The sequence below is a fragment of the Coloeus monedula genome (assembly GCF_965178545.1).
Source record: "Coloeus monedula genome assembly, chromosome: 26".
Lineage (NCBI taxonomy): Eukaryota > Metazoa > Chordata > Aves > Passeriformes > Corvidae > Coloeus > Coloeus monedula.
In genome coordinates this window covers 3,411,789-3,432,230 of record NC_138806.1, presented here as the reverse complement: position 1 = coordinate 3,432,230, position 20,442 = coordinate 3,411,789, and the positions used below count along the sequence as shown (strand labels likewise).

Sequence of the window (20,442 nt, the reverse complement as noted above, 5' to 3'; positions counted from 1 at the left end):
TTAGTCGTTGCCTCCAGCTATCCTTTGAAATGTAGATTCTAAAATACCCACTGCCAGCATGGGCTGTAGAGATAAGAGGAGCATCAGGCTGAAAGTGAGGCTGTGTTGAATAGCCTGGTAGTTATGGAATATTGTCACATAGAAGGAAACAGCAGCGTGTGTGTCAGCTGAGCAAGTGCTTCCAGCACTCACACTGCCAGCAGCAATGCTTCATCAGCCGACCTGCACTTGGCAGCTGCAAGGCAGCTGATAACACATTCACTCCTCAGGTTGACAGCAGTTGCAATTCTGATTGCATCTCTGAAGTTCTCATTTACATTTTTTACTCTCTCTAGTAAGTCTCCACTTCCTTCCCCATTTCAGGAGGTTGCACTTAGGTATTTTTTCACATATGCCTCAATGCAGAGACCGAGGGACTGGTTCACGTAAGAAAAGCGAAACAATTAGGTAAAATACTTGCCAAAATAATTTTATTTCCTTTGTGCATTCAAATATATATAAACAGACTTTCTTAAACTTTCCAAGACAGCAGCATCTTATCACAAAAGAATTTTCTGAACTTAGCTACATTTTTAAAGTACCCAGTTCATGAGACCAGATTCTCTTTCTGCTCTCTAAGTACAAAATTAGGTATGAAGTTGAATTGCTTGGCAACAGAAACAAGCAAGATATTTTCTTTCATAAAAATCCAATTTCTTTGCAGCCTCATTTTGCAAGCAGAGACTATTAGGAGCAGATTCTTATTGGGCTTATGATGGGTCACTGGGATAACTAAAATGCATCTATTCATTATCCTCTCACAGTGCCACACACAGAGTCAGAAATCAGACTGACAGCACTGGTACAGGTTCCTGGTTTTAAGGCTTGCCTTCTGCTTGGACTCAACCACTGCCTTTCTGGGGACCATAGCTGTGGATAATGTTTCTGGTTAGGGTGAGCTGGCACTTTGATACACAACAGGAAAGCTGTATGTAGAATTTTTAACACCACCATAATCCATCAACAGCCAAGGCTGATGCATTAATAATCACAAAATAGTATTCAGGGTTTGCATTTAAGCAAAATGAAAATATGAAGGTTACTCCAGAGTGCTGGTCTGTTTTAATTCAAGCCCTGAGCCAAATATTCCTTTTTTAAATGACTGTCTTCAAAATGCCCTCAAGTAACTAAACAGGAACTGGGTGCAGTAGCAAATAATATATTGCCACTCCTCTGAGGAGGCCATACACTACATCTTCTAACTTTTAAAATTTGTTTAACATCTATAATTTCCTAGTTCTTTAAGTTAATGTAAAGCTTTAAAGAACAGTGGGTAATTCCATCTTGAGATGGCAATGTTGCTTAAGTAATTTTATGAATAAGAACTTGCTGTTCACCCTTAGGACATGAGGTAAGCACTGAACTCCTGGCACTCATAGCAAGCCACACTGTCCAAGACCCATTCCCGAGTTACCACGGCAACGTTGTTCTGCTGGTGGATTGCTGCAAGACACAAATGATACAGCTGTTATCAAGGAGTCCAAACAAGCTTAAGGTGAGTCAACTGATGTCTTTCAGAATAAGCTGTTTGCTTTATCTGTGACATTTAAAAAGCCTTGATAAAAACCAGAGTCTAAAAGCAGTGATGTGGCACTACCATTCCCTTTAGCAGGGCAGCTAATACTGCTGCTCCAAAGAGGAGCTGTTTGGCAACTGGCCAGGCAGGCAGCAGTGAACACAACATAAACACTAAAAGCAAAGAATGCAGTTGTTATCTTTTAATTTAGGATCTCAGTGACAGAGCTTAGGTTCCTGTCTGCCCAGACATACTGAGTATGTGACAAGCAATAAGTCTCATTAAGACAGAAGCAACAGAAAATTACTGAAGTGCTTTCAGTTATTCCTCATTCCAGGATCTTTTCATTTTCTCATTTTTCCAGTGCCATGGAAACAGCTGGGTTTTTTACATCATTGTCCTGCTCCCCAGTTCTGTTGGATTTCACTGTAGACTAACTAGCTCCCATTCATTGGGGAACCCCACTCTCTCTGAGGCAGTCTGGATCACTTGCACTTTCAAAGTCTCAAGGTTTCTCCCAAGCATTTTGCTTAAAAGAAAAAAATACAAAACTGTATCTGTTAAGGCTTTTTAACACAACTTTTCCAGACCAAGGGAATCGTGTTCCATCTGAGGCTTTCTCCTAGATCTTACTAATCCTCCAAGGACACCTTTCCCCACCTTTTAAAAACTACTCAATTAGAAAAGTTTCTGTAAAGCTGATGATACACAGAGGACAACTGAGGCAATAGTTTTCATCTGCCAGAGTAACTTTTAAGACTCTATTGTTGATTCTTTAGACAATACACTTTGTCCTTCTAGGTTTTTCTTTCAAGGCATACTTCCATCTCCAGATGCAGTAGAATTTTGATTCCTCTACAAACCTCTGATATTTAGCTATTAAAAGGACAAATCTGATAAAGACACTCAATGTGTACCAGAAAGCAGCTCATGATAGGGTTGCTTTACCTCTATAATCCGTGTTTTCCTTCCAAGCATCTGGCTGCACAACCACAACAGCAGTAGAATTCTAGGAATTTAAGATTAAAAAATAAAAATGCTATTGTTGTCTGTCCTTACATAATTCTCATTCTCATATCTATCTACAGAGAGCAATAACTAGGCTAACTCTGCTGCAGAGCATTACTTCAGAGAGGAATTGAAGAAGTATAGAGGGAGAAAGACATTAGTTCCTAAGATTCTTCTGTGATTTCTCTCCAGAAATGCTGTGACTACATTCAGGCACTAAAAGGCTTTCTGTGCTGGAAAGGGAGGCTCAGTGCTAATTTCAAGACAAATTAGTTATCTGGTCAACCTCAATCATTTCTCCACTACAAGGGGGCCTGTCTTCTAGTGAAGGTTGGCCAGGCCTAGAACCAAGGGACACTGCCAGGCTGCACAGACAGCTCTCAAAACTATGGGAGGGCAACATTCATCAACACTTACTGCTGTGTGTGTGAACAGATCAGGCTGCTTCACCACTGAGGCACCACACAGCTCCACCATCCACTCCAGATGTTCTGAAGAAATCAGATGAACAGTCAGTTACTTCAGTGTTTTAGATCACTTTGAAGCTGACACTACTCCCTAAGCCCTCCTGTGTTTGTTCCATTCACAAACCACCATAATTTGAAAGAGATGTTAGCCTCGGTAGAAGAGAAGTCCTTTCACTTTCATGCCTGCTAGGGAACATCAACTCCCTCCTCCCTCATCCCCTAGTCAGCTCTGCACAAAACAAAACCCTAAAAAAAGCAATGGAACACATGCCCAAAACTTAAAGTCACAATTTATTTCCTCTTACCATAAGGATGCAAGACATGAAATGAAAATTAAAAGTCAGAAGTTGGAACTGTGATTATCTCTCATTAACAAAAGTAGCCAAAGTACTTAATTTCCACCAATTTGTTGAATTGGTAGTGAAGAAGATTAAGTCTCTCAAGTATAAGAGCCACAATTGAGGATCACTGCAGCAGGTGAAAGCACTGCATCCTTTTACAACATCCATTGCATCCATTTACAGCAATTACTGTAAATGTCAAGAGATGTGAGCATATTTCACCCAGTCAAAAATAAAGTTATATTGGACAAATCAGAAAGTACCTGCTGAATTAGCCACAAAAATGGGAAGTCAAGTACAAATATTTTAAGCAGGGAAATTATAGCTTAAATTTTCAAAACATGTAACACACTTTATTAAATCTTAAAAGTAAAAAAATGAAGCTCTCCTGAACAGCTTTTTCTTTTTATACCAACTACTGGCTTAGTTGTGTTTTGCTTTTAACACCTGCTCCCATAGACAGACAAGGATGTGTCAACTGCTAGAAAAAGGATGCTTAGGAGCTGCTTACTAAGACAGAAGAAAAAATGCTCAAATACAAGTGCTCAAGAGTATGGATCACAACTACCAGACAGCATGACATTAATGCTTTTCCTTCAGCACTAGAGAAGCAGAGATAAACTAGATAAAAGGCCTAGTTTGAAATGCAAAATTGCCGGGGGGTGTCTGAGGACATCCAAAGAGAAAAGAACACCATTTCCACTCCATTTGGAGATACAAGTGGATAAAAGTTCTTTACCTACACTTTACCCCCTGTAGGTATTCTAAAACTTCCAGAGGAAAAGAGCTAAAAAGTTACCCAAGAAGAGGTCAAATGTAAAATTCTGGTGAATGCACAGCTCAAGGTATTTTTATGTTAACTATTCATCCAACTCCACTAAAATGACACACCTGTAGTCATATCAGTGAAAGGTCCATAGCAACAGATCTCAAAGTCTTTAAAGATCTGAAAAGCAAGGAACATGTTAAAGTTCATGTGGGGTTTTTAAAGGACAATGCTTAATATGCTGTTTTCAATGCACTTCCAGGGCTTGTTATCAAGTTACCTATTTCACAAAGCATATCCAAAGCTCTTTGTAACCTCCAAACCAAAAGAATATTAAAGACCACTAACTGTATGTTATAAAAAGATAGCACCCACCCCAAGCTTAGTGAGTCACTTCAGAATATCTGCTCTGCTGCTGACAGAGCTCACCTTTCATGTACAAAAAAGCTTCATTTGTACAACTCTGTGTATACAGAAGAGCAGAGAAATTGGAAGGCATTCCAGACACTCAGCCAGCACAGCCACATATCTGAAACAGAGCAGGACAGAGTTTGCATCCCATTTGTACCTTTTCAGTCAGAGCCTGTCTGGCCCTCTTAGGACCTTGGTGGTTCCGCCCATTAATTACATCTCCTCGAACTTCAAAGTTCTCCTGGAACATAAGCAAGGAATCAGAAGTGAGAGAACACTTTCCTGTCAAAGTTCTGCATCAAAACAGGAAGATGGCAGATTTCAGAACTGAAAATCTATGAGTGTGTTCAGAATATGAATTAAAAGGCTTTGCAAAAGAAATGCTGGAGTAATGAAACTCCTGCAGCACCAGGCAATTTTTAAAGAAATAAATTATAGTCAACCTGTATAGTAGTCTAGCAAACTAAATTCAAGAAGCAGCACACTCCAAAGACTATAATTGTCTTATCAGTAAAGTCTTATTTGATAGAAATTATCTGTACATAACATTATTTCCTTAAGCAAAGAATAGATCTTTTGCTCTATGATATAATCTATTAATATCGGTAGAAATACCAAAAAATACATCTATAACCTGTTAAAAAAACAATAGGGACTCATTATGTCTTCAATGCCAATGAACACATATAGCCTAAGTGTGGCTTTTGCTCCTAGCATTTGATAAAATTAGAATCCCAGGTTTCAGAGCTAAAATTACATATTGAATGTTTAGACAATATCTGAAGTAACTGATAAGTCCATCATGTAACAGCATTACTTAACCATTTGACAGTTCACTCAACATAAAAGACCTACCTCATCCAGTATCCTTCTTTCTTTAAAAGACTGAATTATCCCTAAATAAAAAGATCAGAACAAGAGAAGTCATTTTATCCAGCAAAATGGTTCTTCCACTACCACTAGTCTGACTTCATTGCTATAATAAATTGAAGGTATTTGTACTAAAGGAGTACAGTATAATACTGAAAGAACTTAAAAAACTTTTTTACCTTTTATAAATAATACTAATTTTACACTAATTGATGCCATACTTTGCAAAGATTTAAATTAAGAGGGACAAAAAGGTTTTGCCACAGTGGGGAGCAATCCAGTGTGGCTATCTGAAAGCAGAAAAAGTATTCACAAGAGTAAGCAGCTTGATGCTGCTGTTTAAAAGAAATTAAAATTAAAAAACACAAAGTATTTAGAAGAAACATTGCAAAACATCAGATGGCAAGACATGACGAGGTCCTTTTTCTTTACTGTAACAAGTGAAGACTGCATTCATGGTAGAAGGGCAAAGACCATTTAGCTCCAGAACAAGTTACACATACACTGATAACTAACTACCCATTTTCCTCCTGCAATGCCCAGGAAGTACTTCAGTGTCCGTTCACACACCAGCTCCTCATCTGCAGAGCAAACAAGAGTAAGAGCTCTTTTAGTTTTGCCATTAGCAAAAAACCACAGGTCAGGTTATTTGTATGTAAAAGCAAACATTTTTTGCAAAGTGCAGCAGCAAAATATCAAAACTATACAAAGGTTCCAACAATCCAGGGTCGTGATCCTACTAAACTGAAGGAAATGAGCAGAAACAAATCACTTGTACCACTTGTGAACCCTCTTAAAAATTATTCAATAAAGAGGCAAGAAAAAGCACGATTTCTTTGGGAACTATCTTTGTTTTCTTTTGGTTGGCTCTGAGCTACTTCACATTAGTGTGTTGTAAACACCTGGAAGTTATGACCAAGCAGCTGGAGAAACAAATACGAAGTAACATTAACCTTGAATTACACAAGGAAAAACACAAAAAGGAAAAACATGCCTTCACACTGATTCTGCGAAACAAAGATTCACAAGCTTCAACAAAAAACTTACAACGGAGAAAACAATCAGTACCTTTTCCTCAAATTTACAGAAATTTATTGCTGACCTGTCTGCTTGTTGGTTAGACTAAAGGTAAAATTCTATATGGTCTGTCAATACAGGATTTGGTCCCATAGCTCCCAACAAACCTGTTTTCATTATGACATGGGTTGTTCCTTCAGTAATGTGATTAGATAAAGTGCTCTGAGTTTTTTTCACAAACTTCTGGACCACCAACTGAAAAGCAGTTAAGAAAATTAATAGTTAGCAACAGTTTTAAACTCCCCCAGCAGCCCCAGTTTGTAGGAGCATAATGTAACAGGACAGTTACTTTAAAGTAACAGTTTTTTGTGGTGGCACACCGAATGTACATTTCCTTAAGTCAGGTTTGGCACCATTCAACAAACTAAAGTAAAGCAGAGCTCTTGGTTTGTGTTTTATAAACCAAAAGCCAAATTCTTCTGGAAGTTGAGTGCAAAACCAGGTTTATCAGCAACTCAGAATTATTACTTACAGAAATGCTCACTATGGATCAGAATTTGGGTGAAGCAGCATCACCTGGAAACACTAACTGAACCAAACACCCACACAGCCCCTCCCCACCCCCTTGCCTTTCTAGAAGTCCTCTGGTTTTGGAATCATGTGTTTTCCCCCCCAGACATCAGGGATCATTTAAAAAGTTCAAACTTCACTAAGCTTAACAGTGCCATTACAGGCAGCATTCTCACAGTCTTAGGAATGATAAAGTTTGACTTAAGTTGCTGCATTACTCACCTGCAATTCTTACAAGATTTGTTTTATTATACTTAGAGATCTCTCTATTGAGGACTATAGCAGTAATCAGGAATCACTAACTAGTGATTTCAAAATTCTGGAATTTACTTACAAGTTCACTGTGATTCAGACCTGATGCCACAATTGACATTTCTTTCCTCTTAGTCACAACTGGACTTGTAGCATTTTCTTTCCCAGTTGCATTGTCCAGAACAGGTGCAGGAAAACAAACACTTTTCTTCAATTTGTGTCCTGGGCCACAGCTTTTATCAGTGTTCTGAGGTATGACAGGCCCATCTGTGGCTTCTGCAGTTTGAGGGGTAAAAAGCCCTACAGAAGAGTTATTTGGACTCTGGGTCACATTTCCAAAAAGATCTGACGAGACAGATGCGCTGTTTTGCCTGGTCCCAGATTTCTGCTCCTCTGCATTTTCTGAAGGAAAAGAGAAATTACCCCTTGAGAAAATTGCATCTCTTTCTTGTAGCCATGGTAGAAGGGTGTTGCTCTCTCTTTTAGGTTTAAATTCTGCAGTTACTTCCTCTCCTTATATGTTTATCACTTCATCTTTGCCTCTATCATTACTTTTTCCTGATCTATTGGCAAGACACTAGAACACCTGTGAAACTTTCAGCAGTGTATTTGTCAAAGCATCTGAATTTAGAAGTGAGACAGAAAAACTCCTAAAACTGTCAAAATGCTGTCACACTGCATTTGATGGGCAGCCATACAGCTGGGCTACCAAACAAAGCAGTAACACCTTTTTAAAATGACCAGGAACATATAAATCAAAATCCTTGATTTACAGGAAAAAGTTGTACCTTGCTGATGTATAATAACATGAAGAGAACAGGAGAAAACCACCAGAAATAAAAATGCACTGGGTTTCTCTTAAATGTTACCTGCTTCAAGCTGACACTGCCTGTATTCTTGCACTGCTTCCTGCACAGGTTTTGTCTTTTCAGAGGGACTTTCATTCTTTAGAACACTGCCACACTCAAGGCCTTTCTCCATATCTGATCTCTGTGTTGAAGATGATTTAGATGGAAGCAACAATTCTGGAGACCTTGAGAGAAGGAAATTGATTTTAATACCTTTTTCACTCTAAATATCAGAAAAATGTAGCAACAGTGAAACTCCTGTAATTTCTCAGAAGCTCAGAGATATTTTAAGATCCTTTTAAAATAAAAATTTAGAAATAAACATAAAAGCCCCCAAACTCCAAACAAAACCACTGACCTTTTTCCTTCTCTCATTTGATCCATTTCAAATGTTCCTTCAGTACCAGCATGTGGCAGTTCCCTATGGACAGGTAAAGCTTCACAGTTCTGACTTCCATGCTGCTTTAGCACTGCTTCAAGCACAGCCATTTCCTGCTGAAGTTTTTTCAGGCTATTTTGCATAGCATTCTTTTGCTGCAAAGGAGGCATAAGAATGCCAACATTAGCAAAGTCAGGATGAGTTTCTTTAACAAACACTCGAAAATCAGAAATAGCAAAAGTTTTGAATTAGTTTTTGCCACATGTTCAAAAGGTGACCGTGGTGCTTTTACTGGAACAAATAGTGCACACACCCCACATCAGAAGCAAAACCACCCAACCAACCACACACACGTTTTGCCAGTCATGTTATTTCAGTTTCAATGTCTCAGGGTTTAATCATTCAGAAAAGAAAACAACCCAACTCCTGCACAAATTGATTTAAAAGTAATTTTGTCCAAACCGCATTAGTAGTTCAATACATGATATTCATTATTAAATTTTAAATTGAGTCTTCATTTTCCACCATTACTACAAGCCCCAAAGATCATTTAAAGGACTAAAATATTTCGTAATATTCTTCCTTATGTTCCCCCTCAAAAATCACATTATTAAAAACATGCCATAGGCAGGTCCTCATAAGAACAGCTGAGGGTTTCAAAGGATATTTTTAAAAACCCAAGCCCTTTACTTTACATGATGAAGCAATTTCCACAGAACTGAATATTCCATTTGTAGCTCCAGCACTGGCACCATGTGGAGCCTCTTTGTTACTGAACCCATAAAAAGCCCCAAACAAACAGAAAACCATCACCACACCACAACCCCAAATTCCCCACCCATACTGCCATTAATCCGTTCAGAGCAGGCACATCCCAGTATCTCCATCCATGAAGATGCATTAGGTAGCAATTCCCTGCCAGCTGATTACATTTTACACTGATGCTGTAAACAGAAGCACCCATAAAGCACAGAAATTAAATTCACTTTCCTTTGACATACATGAAGCCCATAGGGCTGGTAATGCTGAAGAGAGATTTGGCATAAGACTCACCTTAAAGTCACAAAGGACAAAAAAAACCCCAAAACCCCAAAGCAAAGCAAAAAAACCCAAGCCCTAACCCTCAACTGAAACCCCACCCCAAATGACCCAATACATAAAGTCAGGCCCCTGAGCAGCATTCAGGATATTAACAGCAGACAAAAAATACACTGCTAGATACACCTTTCATTAGACACTGCCTGCTGGGACTTGTATCTATAATATTCTAATATAGAATGATTTGATTTATTCTGATATGGAATTATTTGATTTAATCTTTACACATAGCAGACAAGTCTCTGTGCTTCTAAATATCTACTGTAACAAATCTAATTCTTATCACCTAATCCTTATAAATTCCTATCATTAAAGCTTCTAAATATAGGGAGCTGACATTTCCAGCACTGGCCAAGTGTGGAGATGCATTAATTAGCATCTCCCACAATTAAGCCCTGTAACCAACACCACATAACAAGCTGTGGCCATTGCAGTGTAAGGTGAGGCAAAGTTGGAAAAGTAATGGCATAGAAGCAACTCTACAGTTCTTCATTAATTATGCTTTTGGAAGTAATGTAGTGACAATTATGATGAAAGAAGTTTTCCACTGTATTGACTTCACAGCTTTCATGTGCTTGCTTATCTCCTAGAATGTAAGCTGCTTCCAGCATTTAGTGCATAAACTCACCTGGGTAGTGAGGATTTCACCCTGAGAGAGTGGTCCACATGAATCTTCTACAATACTTACTTCGCTGTCGTATCCAGATGCTTCACCTTGAAGAAGGTGGGGAAAAAAAAACCCCTTGGGTTAAAGAAAATCACACCAAACAACAAACCAACCAACATTATCTCTTACCATGCAGAGGGTTTTAGAGAACTAATAACTATAACTCTAAAGTGACAAGTTTTGAAAATGCTGAAGTTAGAAGGACAGATCTACTTTAAGTGAGCATTTCAAAGAATACCATGTCACACACATGAGAAAGTAAACAGAATTCTGTGTTTCAACAGTGATAGAAGAGTCCTAAACATTTACAAAGGCCATAAAAGGGTCAAAATATTGACTACAAAATTCTACAGCCAATTTCATCAAACATTTCATCTGGGGAAAAATCTTGGATAGGCTGTGAAGTTTTGCTGATGATTCAAGTATCACATTGCAGTAAGAGAAATAGCATTTCCCTCAAAAATAAATTCCCATTAGACAGTCAGCCTCTAATGCCCAGTCTGTTAATTTGTGCTCTGAACAAAGAACACTGGAAGAACATAATTTTCAGGAAACAAACCACTGAGGGTTTTTGATTGTTTAAGGTAGATACATTCCTCTAGGAGACCAAGCACCCCATAAACACAGAACAAAGTTCCCAACACCAAAAACCTCGGTGTAAGGACATTATAAACACAGCTGCAGAGATAAAAATCTTGATTAGTACCTAGGTTTGCTCCCATGTCTGGGTCTTCTTGGCATTCATCTTCAGTTCTCTTCAGCCCTCTATCACAATTTTGGAAAGTCTCTTCACTGTCATTCACACTGCTCATTTGTTTGGATACATGAGCTTCTGGTAAATGCTTCTTCAGCTCTTGTGCTCCATTAACTGATTCCTCAGACATGTTGGACTGGGAAGAAAATAAGTTGACAGAGCACTCTGATTCCTGGCTTGGTGAAACACACACGTTACTTTGGGCAGCTTCAGGCACTTTCTGCACAACATTGTCATCATTACTCACACCGTGAGGAAACGTGTTGGGACTCACTGGAGACTCTACCACAGATTTCATTTGTTTATCACTCTGCAAAGGTGTGCTTGCTGATCTGCTGAAGATTAATGTCTGAAAGCATGGTAAGTCTTCATCCTCGCAGGACTCTTCATCTGAAGATGGCAGTTTCTGCACTCGCCTTCGTGACTTGTGAATGCCTCGAGGTCTTGGCTTAGAACGTGCATTTCTATTGTGCAGTTCTTTTCCCAGGGCATTGTCACTTTTTACAAACACTGCAGATTGCTCTTTCCTATCAGCTTCACATAAGCTGGTGTTCTCTTCAATATCAGAGTACAGCAAGCCATCAGGAGTTTCAGACAAACCTGTAAGATCACTGTTCCCTCTAAGAGGTTCTTCTAGAGCTTCTGCAGCTAAACACTCAGGCATTGCTGTGCTAACGGTTTGGGCTGCTTGTTCTTCATTCCCCTTTACACATTCTCTTTCGCTACTTTTTGTCCTAGTGACCACACAGCTGAATTCAGCAGGGCTTTGCTGACAAGCTGCAGGACAAATCATTGATTTGGATTGAAAATGTAGAGTTGGTCCTCTGCAATCAACAACTTCAGTCTTTCCTGCTTGATTGCTTTCTGAACTGAAGCCTGTTTCCTGGCCTGTGTTTAAATCCATTTCTTTGGAATCATGCCTCTCTGTGTTACTCTGATCACTTTGGCTTCTATTTTTCATGGGATTCTGTCTCAACTCACTTTCTATCCCTATCTCAGTTGACACTGGCTTTTCATGGCCCTGCTCTTCTTGTAGCAATCTGGTTTTGTCCTCAGTCTGAGCAGTCCCTGTTCTTGTCACTGCTGCCAGAGTCCCTTCCCCTGCAGCCTGTGAAATATAATTCCTGTGCTCTCCTGTGCTGACAACAAAGGAAGACACACGATCAACATGGGCAGACTTACAGGTCTTAAGCTTCTCTTGCTCAGAAACCCTGCTCAAGCTTTGAGCAGCTGTTTTCTCTTCTTGCAAGCTTTCTGGTTGTAATTGTTTGCTATGTTTATTTTCTCCCTGAGCAGCACATGATAAAGTTTCAGAAGCAGGACCTTCCACTGCATGTGCCTGCTTGGGAGTCTGAAAAAGGCTAAAGGATGAGCGCTTTGAATGCCTAAATATATTTCGCAGATACTGCGTGTCTAATTCGCTGTCTTCAGCTTCCGTAGTCAACTCCAAAACATTTTTAGCCATTGGCAACTTGTCAGTTTTGAAGTCTCCTGGAACACTCTGTGAATCATGCCCACACTCCTGGGGAAAGGCAGTATGTGATTCAGTTGTCTCTTCAGTCTGGTGAGAAGCAGTTTGCACAGCAGTCACTGAAGGAGGTTGCAGGAGGAGAGGGCTACCTTGTATTTCTCTGTCTTGAGAACTTGTGTGAGGTGCAGTGGGACCACAGTTTGAAGGCTGACATGAAGGACTGAACAGACTTTTCCCAGTTTCTGCAGTGTCAGATAAATTCTTTAGACTAACCTGCATTTCATTTGCTTCCAGATCACATCCCTTCAAATTAGTGGCTGGCTTGTAACTCAACTTATCTGGAGGCTCACACAGGTGTTTGCATTCAGCAGAGTCAGTTACCACATTCCTTTGGCCTCCAGACACACACCTTCCACGATCACTGTTACTCTTTCTTGCTCCCTTTAGTCCTTTTCTTGTTTCTTTTGTCATTTCCTCAGTAAGTAACTGAAGCCTTCTGCTGCGTCTGACTTGCTTTTGCTCAGAATCGACTTTCCTGGGCTCTCCACTGCTTGGATAGCTATCAATCTGTGGCTCAGCTGGATCAGGGAAAACAGAGCTTCTATCCACTACTAACTGTAGAGCACACATAGTTCTACTAGAATGCCTGCATCTTTTTGCTGCAGAACTTCTTTTTTTGGTGCTTTTCTGATCACAGTTATACATTTCTAGTTCCCCATCACAGTGCTTGCCAGTGACCTCCTCAGTAGCTTTCTTCCATGTGGATCCTCCTGCTTCCTCAAGTTCTGTTAGTGTATTATTTGCTCTATTCTGAGAAAGGTGACTCTCATTAACAGCAACACTTTCATCACATCTTTTCTTTTCAGCATCTCCAAGGCAGCAATTAATACTTTGAGGGCCCCCATCTGCCTCTTCTGTATCTTTTTTCTTGATGAAATCCTCAGGTTGCAGGACACGGGCAGTCTTCCTTTTTCGTTTGAGTCTGTCTTTGCTGAAATTATTCAGGCACTTATCAGCAGCCACATCTTCCTTTCTTGTAGTAGGTAAAATGTCTTTTAAGGCAGAAGGGGGATTTGATTTCCTCTCTCTCTTGTATGTTTTTCCAAATATTTTGTCTTTGATGTCATCTGCTGTTTGTTTTTTTGACCACCTCTTGTTTCCTTCAACTGCTGCAATTTCCATGGAATCTACCATAGGGTCAGTCTTTTCTGAAATACAGGACTCTTTATCTGATAAACACAGATCTCCTTCACCTGAAACATCAGCTGATACAGCAGACTCATCCAGGGAAGAACTGGAAGACAAAATCTCATTGCTTTTTGAAAACCATTCATTGACTTTCTGAATGCTCCGCTTCAGTCTCTTCTTGGAGACTTTATTCAGGGTGGCAGAGTGAAGTGTCTCTGGCTGATGTAGCTTCTCCAGAGGAAGCTCTTTGTCATGGAAAGAGTCATTCTCAGGTTCATATACCTCTACAGCTTCCACATTTTGTACATCAGTATCCATTTCCTTGTTTTTATCCAGCCTGCCCTCTGAGCTATCTTCTGAATCAAACTCTTGGTTTTTACTGTTGCACTGGGTTTGCTTTTCACCCATTTCTTCTGAGTTCTTAAAGAATGATGTGTCCCCGTTCACTGTGGGACTGGCAGCACCTGTTCTGTCACGCTGCTCTGGGAGTAGGTCTACAGCAAGAACATTTAAAGCAGAACTCTGGCATTCAGTCACATTCACTTGGTCAGGTTTGGCACATTCAGTGATGCTCTGAGTGCTTTTCTCGCTCAAGCCTTCCTTTGAGAAATCCCTTTTACCTGTTAGATTTATAGGTATTATCAATTATTAAGCTCTATTTTACACACACAAGCACAATAACAGGCTTAATGGCTACTTTGTTTTAAAAGAAGTCTTCTTTCCCCCCAAACCAGAATATTACACTGTACAAATCTCCCTCTAGAAAAGGCAGAAAGATCTTATTACATGTTCTTCTAATTTTTCACATGTATTACCAGCCAGTGCTCTCCATTTGTACTGTAAGTTATAATATGGCTCATGTAGAATAGATTTAGTTTTGTACTTTGATCAAGTCACTTATTTTTCCTTTCTGTTCCTGTGTATAGAACATCCACATTTTAAGTCTTTGTCACCAAAACAACACACCTATGATATTTGGTGGTGTTATTTCTTTAGCACACAGCTTGTCAGGCTGCACATTGCAAGAATTTTCATTCCCTTTCTCAGCATTCTCAAGTTCTTCTAGCCTTTCTTGAGAAGAAATCTGATCTGCTGCTTTGTCTTCAAACCTGTTGGGAAAAGAAATCTAATTTCATTAGATAAAGCCACAACAGACTGAATAGAAGATGATACTCATTTTTCCCTTTTTGCCCTCTGAAATAGTTTCTGGAGAAGTCAAGCTGCATGATTGACACTCACCAAAACTAGATCCCTTCAGAGTTCCAGGCCATTTCTTTAAAATATCCTTTCTTGCAACTCTGAATTTAATATTTACTTTCTAAAGCACAGTATCTACTTTTCTATAGAAGATCTACATAAGCAACAAAACATTTAAAAAACAGTTCTAAAGCATGCAGTATGGCAAACTGCTGGAATTCAACTACCCATTCCACCCTAATGCCCTCAAAGCTGAAAATCATTTGTCAGTTTAAGAATTACATCAGTCCTATGCTAAGAAACTAGAACACAGGAAATGAGAAGACTGAACTACTGTCTTCAGAAAATATGAATTCCTTATTCACCTTTACTTACCCAGTTTTGCTTGCCTGTTTAAAAAACTCTTCAGATGATTCAGAGCCTGAAAACAAATCAGCTGTTACTCTGGCTGGAATGATTCAGAGAAAGGTGACTTGCCAGATTCAGTGCCTATCATCACACACATACCTAGACCTTTCTAGAGCTAGATGCTTTCAACTTTTAGCAGATGAAATCAAGTTCAATTGTGAAGTATTTTACCTAATTATAATGATTTATATGTATACATAGCTACATGACTCCAGCATAAAATTGTGTTTAAATACAATGACTGGTAACTAAGAGTTAATTAGCTGAAAGTTAGTTTCTGATTTCTAAATTTATACACAAAACAATTATTAGTATTTAGAATTTTGAACTGGAAGTCAGAGAAATATATTCAAATGTCTGCCTCAGACCCTTTGATCCTGGCTACAAGGATAAGGAAATAAGTGAGGAAACAAACTGTACCCGATAAAAGCAGCAATTCCTTCAAGGAACAGGATAAAAAATAAGCTATGCATGGTATCTGTCTTGTTTCTCACAGCAGTCAGCATCAGATAAAATAAAATTCTGAAAAACTAGGATAAATAGCAATAAAATATTGATTTCTCAAATAGATTTCACTCTCATCTCAAGCATTGGCGACAAGGCTTAGCATTCTTCAGAAAACAGTAGCCACCTTTAGCTGTAACAGCTAGAATTTTTTGCTCATCTGTAAACATCTTCTCTGGATCTTGTACACCAAGGCTTAAGGATTCACTACAGCAGTGTTATTTGCCATGATATAATAAATTATGTAAAAAACCCTTCTGATTAACCAACTGGGAATTGTCCATAACTTTTGGCTGTTAAGGAGAAATTAGTGTTTATAATCACCTACATAATCATACATATGATTATGATGAACATAATCACCTTTCATTACTTTGCAAGCATTGTACACAAGATCAATTAGTGTGGATTTACAACAGATCTTACCAAACTCCATATAAATACCCTTTGAAGAGTCACATTTCTGGGGTTTGTTTCTTGGACAACGCGTTTTGGTCTCTGTGAGCTGAATATTCACATTAGCTTCCTGCTGACAGGAAAATAGAAATGAATAGTTATTTTTAGCAGTGGTGTATTAAAAAACCCTCATAGCTATTTAAACTTTAGCAGGGGGCTGATATAAATACTTAGTTCACATGCATTGGTAGCTTCTATGCACAATACAGTACAAGTAATTTATCATATTGGTATCAGTAATGAAATGTGTCAACAGAAACAACATGTCATGCATTTAACAGATCAAATCATTGCAAGTTTGATCTTACATTCTGTTTTGTCTAACATTCTACTCAGCATTAAGCAGATGAAAACAGAAACAACATGCCATGGACAGTCACACACACAGCAATTACCCCAAGCTGGGTAATGCCTTATGAATCCTAAGACTTAGTCATGATCTTACCCCTAAAAAGATGAAACCCCTACATTTTAAGGCAGCCTTATGAAACAAGCAGGTTGAACAAGTTTTCAATCCTAGTTTCAGTAACAGACTGTATTATGGCAATATTATGTACAAATTCAGGTCAAACATCTTTCTCAAGTAAGTCCAGAATACAAAAATATATAGATCTCCTTGTGCAGAATATTACTCAAGTCAAAGAGCAACCTGAGATCAACCCAAAAAACTCCTACTTCATTCTTTTATTTATATGCATGTATACACATTGCAAATACATTTTAAACAATCCACAAAAATAAAATGGGAAAAAACAGTTACCAAGGTGCAGTTTTCTTGTCCATTCCCTTTAGCACTTTTTCTTCTGTTTCTGAAGCCCTTACTTTGGATGACAGAACTTTCTTTACACAGGGACTCAGGAGCAGTGGCTTCCGTGGATGTTTTAGGAAAGCGGTGACTCTTTAAAACTAAAAAAAGTTATTAGGTAAAAACCCCAAATTTTTTTAAGTGAGTATGACTCAAGTATTATACAGTAATGAAATGGACTTGTGTAGACCCTATGTGCTTAGTGCATATACAGCTAAAACATGTTTATCCAAGAAAGAAATCTTGTTGAATTACTAGTCTGATCATTCTGAGTACTCTTCAAGTAGTAAGTAAAAAGCCAACTAGTTTTCTCAACCAATTTTGGTTAGCTAGATAATCTAGCAAGAACAGGATCTCATTCTAGTGATTTTAGAATGGCCGAGCAAGTTAAAAAGAATTAAAAAATAAAGTCTGCTTTTTATAGCACAATATACAAAACACTACCATCTGCCCCCAGCCACAATGTTGTTTACCAAAATATAAACAGGCACATGCCTGACTTACCAATACCCTACCAGCACCCTTAACAAGGCACTGAGTTCCAGAAAGGGCAAATTTGGACTCCCTGAGGATCTATCTGAGTTAACAAACACTGCTACATCACCTGCTAATTCAGGCTCTGGGACTGTTTAACAAATTAAAACCACAAGGCTGGGCATAATCAAAAGCAGGACCTTTGTTAACAGTTATAGATTAAACATTATTTGATAAACATTCAGCCATATTTCAGGAACTGAACATAAGATTGGCCAGAGTCATCAAACACACAGTAAAACTGCTCAAGAGATTTTCCTAAGAACATCTTGGAAACTTAATGGAACTTATGCTTCTACGTCCAAGAAAAAAACCTTTTGATAATTCTTCCCGTATTTATTACTGCACAGTAAGTGGGTTACTTTATAAATAAATAATCATGACATGCCAAAGCCTTATTTTAAAAAAGACTGGGGGCATACATTCACAACACTTACACTTCACTCCAGTGTCAAGCTCAAAAGCACGGATAGTCTCCAATAATCCTTCAATTAGTTGCTTAAATCTGGAATTTTCTTTCAGACTTCTGAAATAACATCAGTACTTCAGTTATTTTAAGACAAATGAACAGGTTAACTATAAATGCCTCTAGAATTGTGGCTGAACAAAAAAAAAAAAAGGGGGTAAAACTCCAAAGTGGAAGATGAGACGATGAGAAATTGTTGCCAAGGAATAACAACACAATTCCCCCAAACAACCATTTCTATGGGAGTTAAAACTACCACAAAAGTGAACTATCATATTTTTCCTCCTGGAGGTTTAGTAGAGAGAAATCAGTCGCAAGAATTAAACACTGACATAGCACAGACATTTGTTAAGAGAGGCGTGATCACCTGGAAAACAGCTTACATTGAGGTAAGGGAGTACATTTACTCCTTTAAAAATAGACAGCTTACTTAATAACCACTTTTTCTTCTGTATTTCAGTCTTAGGTTAATATATTTTAAGACTATTGTTAGCATTTCCCCGGAGTTCAAACATCTCAGCCTCCAGCCCCCTTACAAAGATGCATTCCTCACCTCTTGGTAACTTCAGTCTTACACAGAGGACACTCTGCCACACCTTTTTTCTTTTTACTGATAAGTTTGAACATGCAGAACCTAAGAAAAAAGAACACTTGTGATGGTAACAGAAGAAGGATTTTGTTTTCCCTAAAACTGAGTATGCACATTCACCTCTTAGCAGTAATCAAGTATGTATTCTTGTTCTGGTGTTACAGTGAGTTAATTGATCCCCTTTGACACACTTGTGAAGCTGCAGTTCTCTTTTCTACAGAATTGACTTTTTCCCCTAAAGTAGCTGCACGTGAAGTTACCAAACCACAGTATACATACATGATTAGCACTGAACAAATATATATAGAAATTAAAACCGGTATATATGGAATTAAAAATTGTAAAACGAAAAAATATTTTCTATAGAAATTAAAAATTGCATTGCACCATCAAGTTTTCATTCCTACCTGCAGAATATGTGATCACATTTTGTTGAAACAGGCTCTTGGACCACATCCAAACTACAGAAAGAAAAACAAAAACACAGAAGTTGTAGACACTAGGGGGCCAGACTGCAACCAGAACCTTAGCTATTTCAGCATTTGCTTGCGCTAAAGAGCTACAGACCTCATTTACCTTTCAGAAACAAAAGGGACAAAACCCCACACTGCTCTACAAACAATACTCTAATCCAATCAGATACATTTTCTTCCCCCGCTGAATAGAGGACTGACACATTTAGGTTCTAATAGAAAAGCAAAATTTACAAGAACATAAGAGCAAAATACAAGCTTTTTGTCTTGAACTTTCTCATTTGAGCCCCACAAAACATCAGTATGTTTAGCCCTAAGCACAAATCTCCTTGCTTTCTGGTAAGCCATAGAACTGACAAAGCATATTCCCCCAAAATCTCCAAAAGATTAACTATACTGATATTATTTCCCGGCATACCATATTGGGCACTCCAAGTTCTTCTGCATAGCTGAAAGCACATTTTGTACGTGCCCAACAGTGATCACTGAGAAGTCCATCCTTCACATCCAAAAATACTCTACAGAAAAAAAAAAAAAAAATCAGCTTTGTTTCTGCAAAAAATTCTGTTGCATCCCATGACTACGCTTCCTCCCGCACGGCTCTGCTCTAACCTGCAGAATGGTATCAAACACGTTGCTATTATTACTTGAGCAAGACTTTACAGTACAGAGTTCTTACTCTGAATGTTTACAGTTAAAACCTCTCCAGTGTCTTGTAGCCAAAGGAGCGCCCAGAAAGGGTTTAGAGCAGCAGCCTTCAGGAGGAGCTCAGGAAACGCGCAGAGCACAAAACAGCAAAAGAGAGGGGCTTGCTAGGCGGAAAAACACACGGAGAAAAGAAGACGGCAAACGTGCTTATGCAAAGGACCCTGGGCGTACCCACACGAGCCAACACAGGCGAGGCCCCGCAGCAAATGCCCCAAATCCTGGAAATAAAGAGAAACCACTTGAGCTTCCCGCGGCGGCAGCTCGGGGCCGGCCGGGCCCTGCAGCGGGGCCTGTGGGCAGTCCGAGGCGAAGCGTCCTAGCACGGGCGGAGGGAGCGCGAGTGAGCGCGGGGCAGCGCCGGTGCAGCCGCCAGGACCCAACCGGGGCCGCCTCAGCGCCGCTCCCGCCCCGGGGCCGCTCCGAGCGCGACGTTTCGCGCCCTTCCCGCCCCGCCGCGCGCAGCCAATCCGGTGCCGCGGGGCCGGCGCGCGCCCCTGCAGCGCCCTCTTATGGGCCCCTCCCGCCTCGGCGGGGCGGGGTCGGGCTGGGCGAGTCTGATTGGCCCTGCCGCTGCCACGTGATCCCGGCGTGCGCAGGCGCCGCCGCGGCGCAGTCGCCGGACGTGCGTGGCCGCCGTGCG

At 39.6% G+C, this 20,442-nt stretch overlaps 1 protein-coding gene across 4 annotated transcripts; it reads right to left on the bottom strand.

The window, feature by feature from the left end:
• Nucleotides 1-534: 534 nt before the first annotated feature.
• BRCA1 (BRCA1 DNA repair associated) lies at nt 535-20,275 on the bottom strand. 4 transcript variants are annotated; one of them, XM_082297209.1, is made up of 22 exons: nt 19,974-20,275; nt 19,513-19,612; nt 19,029-19,082; nt 18,586-18,666; nt 18,004-18,092; nt 16,988-17,133; nt 16,198-16,300; nt 15,235-15,280; nt 14,629-14,771; nt 10,956-14,282; nt 10,211-10,296; nt 8,464-8,639; nt 8,127-8,290; nt 7,340-7,659; nt 6,603-6,690; nt 5,922-5,999; nt 5,404-5,444; nt 4,706-4,789; nt 4,263-4,317; nt 2,981-3,054; nt 2,504-2,564; nt 535-1,482 (listed from the first exon to the last, which is right to left on the bottom strand). In XM_082297209.1, the coding sequence occupies exons 2-22, from the start codon at nt 19,590-19,592 to the stop codon at nt 1,379-1,381; spliced, it is 5,400 nt and encodes a 1,799-aa protein (XP_082153335.1). In that variant the 5' UTR covers nt 19,593-19,612; nt 19,974-20,275; the 3' UTR covers nt 535-1,378. The 4 variants fall into 4 exon arrangements, with proteins under 4 accessions (XP_082153335.1, XP_082153337.1, XP_082153336.1 ...); XM_082297211.1 differs by having other exon boundaries at nt 7,340-7,557; XM_082297210.1 differs by having other exon boundaries at nt 16,198-16,297.
• Nucleotides 20,276-20,442: the final 167 nt, after the last annotated feature.